General features: G+C 33.9%; 1 protein-coding gene across 1 annotated transcript; it reads right to left on the bottom strand.

The window, feature by feature from the left end:
• Positions 1–3,784: 3,784 nt before the first annotated feature.
• On the bottom strand, positions 3,785–4,740 carry LOC111621398 (adult-specific rigid cuticular protein 15.7-like). The gene is made up of 3 exons (XM_023363504.1): positions 4,708–4,740; positions 4,149–4,229; positions 3,785–4,087 (listed from the first exon to the last, which is right to left on the bottom strand). Exons 1-3 carry the CDS (start codon positions 4,738–4,740, stop codon positions 3,785–3,787), a joined length of 417 nt encoding a protein of 138 aa, XP_023219272.1.
• Positions 4,741–4,952: the final 212 nt, after the last annotated feature.

Here is a 4,952-nt window from a genome sequence, read left to right as displayed (position 1 = left end):
CTGTCCAGACGATAGAAATCTCTCCGTAGTTGGCACTACAGACGGCGGGAAAGTAGTTCGGCTGCCCGATGACATTTGAGGTAATTATAGGGAATTTTTACTGTTTTTTACGGATACCGGTCACAATTTTTTCGTAGTTTTATAGGAATCGTAATTATAGGGACCGTAATTATAGGGGGGGTCGACTGTATTTTTAATATTCAAATGCATTATATTCGAGATCACAATAAGTCTCGGATACTTGTAAGATGTGTGTCAGTTGTTGTATGGGGACTGAAGTACTAGAGACGTAAAACACTTAATAAAACACTTAACATCTTGTAACGCTGAGAATATTTATTAAATCACAAACGTTTTCAGCCTAATGGAATAGGTCATCATCAGGTGACTGGCTACCGAACGAATTTGAAAATTGTGTTAAAATGAAACTTTCGAACATTATAAATTCAAAATTAAAACGAAAAATAAATTAGCCAACCAATATATAAAATAACTATACTAAATACATTGAAGCCATATTAATATAAATAATAAAATTAGGCGATATAAAAACAAAAATAAAAGATTAAATGCATAAAAATATACACCAAAAAGCATCACATTATACAGGACAGATAGGGACTAAGAATTTGTGTGTTTTAACTTTTCTTTTATAAAGAACTTTCATGCCGAAGCTAAACCATCAGCATCCATTGCATTGGTACAGCCGTCCCTTAATTTACTCTTATAGATTTCAATCTTCCCATGTTGCAAAGTCAACGATGGGGACCGCACAGTCTTGAGAATAGATGCTTCATTCCATTCAACTACTGAAGCCTCTGCTTGTGCCATACTTGACAAAATCGTGGTATAGTGTCCTTTATTAATGTCATATCTGTGTTCTTTAAGCCTAATAGCCAAATTCCATCTAGTGACTCCAATATAGTCCTCCATAATTCTTAGCTATTGGTTTTCAAAGGGAATTTTATACACTCCTTTTATATACATACTAGCTTACCCGTCGCGCATTGCTGCGATCTCAGAAGAAAGGAAATTCAAGCAAACTCGTTATGATAAAATTAAATTTTCATTTTATCATTTTTATTGAAACTTATTATTATTATTCATTTTCATCNTTTATATACATACTAGCTTACCCGTCGCGCATTGCTGCGATCTCAGAAGAAAGGAAATTCAAGCAAACTCGTTATGATAAAATTAAATTTTCATTTTATCATTTTTATTGAAACTTATTATTATTATTCATTTTCATCGGGAAAACATTTCAAAGTGTTGTTTCAATTCTATTTATTTATTGGAGTGCTTGTGGATACACGATATTTTTTGTTTTCGTCTGGTGCGTACACGAATAAATCAGGTTTTCCGACGCGTGAGCTGGCCACATACAGTTGTCCATGCGAGAAGCACGGATTCTCCAAATTTAACCCACACACCCGCAGCGATCGTCAGAAGTGCGATATTCCTCATTTTTATATATTTTTTAAAATCCTTTATAATTTTCATTATTTAATTGCTCCTTCCTCTCTTCTTTGGCGTGTTGTGAAATTTCTGATAGTTGGATAATAAACCGCTTTATTGTAATTGTCTTTTTAAATTATTTTGAGTCGATATTAAAATTTGAAAAAAGGGGGATACCTAGATCGGTAAAATACGCGAATTTCTTCCTACAACTTCGGTTGTTGTTCGGGGTACAGTTAAGGTTTTAACGAAGCTCGAGCGAATACATAATTAGCAAAAAAAAGTTGAAATAAAGTCATTAAACAAAAATTATTATAAATATCGTAAATAACAGTTCACAAATGCATATATAGAGATATTTTTTGAAGGGGGGAAATGGTCTTCACAATTTGAAATCGATCGAACACACTGTGTTCGAATGCTCGTGTAAACGTGCGCCATCTATCGTAGGATAAATGTACTTCGCGGGAGTGTATTAAAAAATTAAAAAAACTTTCCAAAGTTTCATGGCAATCGTACTATGCCACAAATTTTCGCCGGAGTATATTAAACTTCCCAAAGTTTCACGGCAATCGGATAAACGGTGTGATAATGCATGAAGGACAGACAGACACACAGACACATTCATTTTTATATATATATAGATTTTATACACGCGCTTTCTTCTTTCTTAAGCTTGTCCATATCGTTTCTGAGAATATTATACAAATTAGGACCTCTTTTGTAAGCAATTTTGGAGTGTTTTTTGTTGAAACTTGCTTCACTTGATGTCCCTGAAGTTTTTATTATATGTGAATTTGGTGATGTTAAATTGATCTGTTCGGGTTCTTAACCTCTTGCCTCTTTCATAACTTTTAATTAACCCTTCAATTGTATTTTTACGGTAACCCAATTCTTTGATTCTGTCAATCTCTTTAATCCTGTCTAGTACATTAGAGCAATACGTAAACACTCTCCTAACGAGTGCACGAAATGCTGACATTTTGTATCCATACGGGTCATTCGAGTTAGCTGGTATGTAGAGAGGACTGTGCGTTGGTTTTATGTAAATGCCCGTTGTTATGTAATCTCCTTTTAATTGTATGCCAATATCCAGAAAATGAATTCGTTCGTGACTCTTCTGTTCTAGTTTCAGTTTCAAACCATCATTGTTGGTGTTGTTAACAGCCTGTATGAACTCGTGTATTCTTTCGCCGTTTTCTCCAGATAACGCACACATCGTCCACATATCTTTTGTAAAATACAATATCCTTTTTGAAGCTATTAACAACTTCATTATCTAAGTTGCGTAAAACTAGTTCGCATAACAACCCTGACATTGGGCTTCCCATGGGTACGCCTTTCTTCTGTCTGTATACCTGCTTATCATAGTTGAAGGACTCATAACATACGAACTTGGCTAATTCCTTCAAATCATTCTTAAACGCATCGACTTCCGATTTTATGCTCCGCGTAATACCGGAAGTTGGTGCGTATACAGACAGAAGTTATTTTGCAGCGCAACCTTCAGAAGTTCGTGCGCATGGAAGTTCTTTATAAAAGAAAAGTTAAAACACAAATTCTTAGTCCCTATCTGCCCTGTATAATGTGATGCTTTTTGGTGTATATTTTTATGCATTTAATCTTTTGTTTTTATATCGCCTTATTTTATTATTTATATTAATATGGCTTCAATGTATTTAGTATAGTTATTTTATATATTGGTTGGCTAATTTATTTTTCGTTTTAATTTTGAATTTATAATGTTCGAAAGTTCCATTTTAACACAATTTTCAAATTCGTTCGGTAGCCAGTCACCTGATGATGACCTATTCCATTAGGCTGAAAACGTTTGTGATTTAATAAATATTCTTAGCATTATAAGGTGTCAAGTGTTTTATTAAGTGTTTTAAAAGGAAGCTGAGTTTGATATTCAATTAATTACTAGGCACGTATTCGAATACGCGAGTATTCGCTGGTAGTATTCTTCAATCCCTAATAATAATAAAAAAAACATTATACTTTAATTTTCATTTAACACTGTAGTTTTCAACCGGAATGCTGCAACACACTAGGGTGTAGCAACGACACTACGAAGGAGCCGAGAAATAGTGCTTAGCGGCGCTATAACGCTTCTTACGTGTATTACTAAAAGTATGAAAAGCGCAATAACTCTGATAAAGAAGTAGGGGTACTTCAATAAAAATATTATCAAACTGGAGTGCCGCTGTTAGAGAAAGTTCGAAAAACGTTGCCTTAACGTTTGAAACGGACCGGTGCCTTAAGATAACAAATTAACCAATTAAACTTTACATTAAATCAATTTATTGTTGGGATTGGTCATACATTATCGTTTTAGCGGTAGATAATATGCGTGGCCAGGTGGATATTTTGCAGACACATGTACGGTACCTCTTTGATCAGGAGGATGATCTTCAGGTAAATTCATTGTTCCAGGTTCGTTAGAACGTACTACCACACGAAATCCGTGATGATCCGCAACATAATCTACCGATCTTTTACGACCATCAATATCAGTCAGACTATAAGAACCCATCTTCAATCCGTCGCTATTTCCCATTTCACTCCTGGAATTACTGGAACCATCATTTCGGTGGATGGAATATTGGAAGTTGTAATCTCCATTATCCTATTATGGTAACTTGAATTAGTGATTATTAATTAATATATAAAGATTGATCGTTACTTACTCGCGATAGAGAACTTTCACTTTTTCCATCGGCATGTTCCAGAGAGAGAGACTCTCTGATGAATACGATGATAATTACAGTCTAAAAATTGAAATTATTTTAGTTAGTTAACAGAAATAAATAAATGTTATCTACATACTTTAATTAATTAAAAATATATCAATGCTTTTTTACTGGATTAAAAAGTATTAGACATGAAATGTTTTGTTTGATGCTTTTGAATCTGCAGCAAAACAGATATCTTAAAGTAGCATATTTTAAAAAATTAGATTACAAATTATAAAATAATATCTAGGAAATAGAGATTAAAAAATGAATTTTTGACAGCCAAGACGATCAACTTGTAAGATGGGTGCCAGTAGTTGTGTGAGGACTGCGTTTTTATCCGAATAGGATTCCAGAACTGTTTATGAGTGATTCACCTTCCTATTCAGGCGTTGAAAATTTACTACTACTTTCACACCATTAAGCCATTTTCTTTCTTCTTCATTTATTTTCCATTTATTGTTCTCTTATTCTTTTTTCGTTATTTATCACAAAAACCAATTTTCTCTCATACCCAAGAGACGTTTTCTTTCTTTTCTGAATACATTCTGGAAAAATGTCTTTCGTCATTCAGTCTGCTTGACCCTTAATTTTTAATTTTTTTAGTCCACTTTGTTCTTCATTTCTCTCCGTAATGACATTTCAAAGATTTCAAGCATATTACTTTCTTTTCCTCTTAGGGTTCAGATTTTTATCCCTTACACAAGGGTGTCTCCGGAACCAGGGAGTCAGTCCTCTTGTTCCGGTAGGCTGGGTTAG

The sequence above is a fragment of the Centruroides sculpturatus genome, unplaced genomic scaffold (genome assembly GCF_000671375.1).
Source record: "Centruroides sculpturatus isolate CEXI.00-Female unplaced genomic scaffold, Cexi_2.0 scaffold329, whole genome shotgun sequence".
Classification (NCBI taxonomy): Eukaryota; Metazoa; Arthropoda; class Arachnida; order Scorpiones; family Buthidae; genus Centruroides; species Centruroides sculpturatus.
This window is presented reverse-complemented; position numbering and strand designations above follow the sequence as displayed.

What these genes read in the sequence shown, in the direction of transcription:
- LOC111621398 (XM_023363504.1), bottom strand. Translation starts at nt 4,740, where the DNA reads ATGTATTCAGAAAAGAAAGAAAACGTCTCTTGG. An exon ending in AGAAAGAAAACGTCTCTTGG is followed by an intron (nt 4,230 to 4,707) that starts GTATGAGAGAAA and finishes TTCAATTTTTAG; the next exon opens with ACTGTAATTATCATCGTATT. An exon ending in GTGAAAGTTCTCTATCGCGA is followed by an intron (nt 4,088 to 4,148) that starts GTAAGTAACGAT and finishes TTACCATAATAG; the next exon opens with GATAATGGAGATTACAACTT.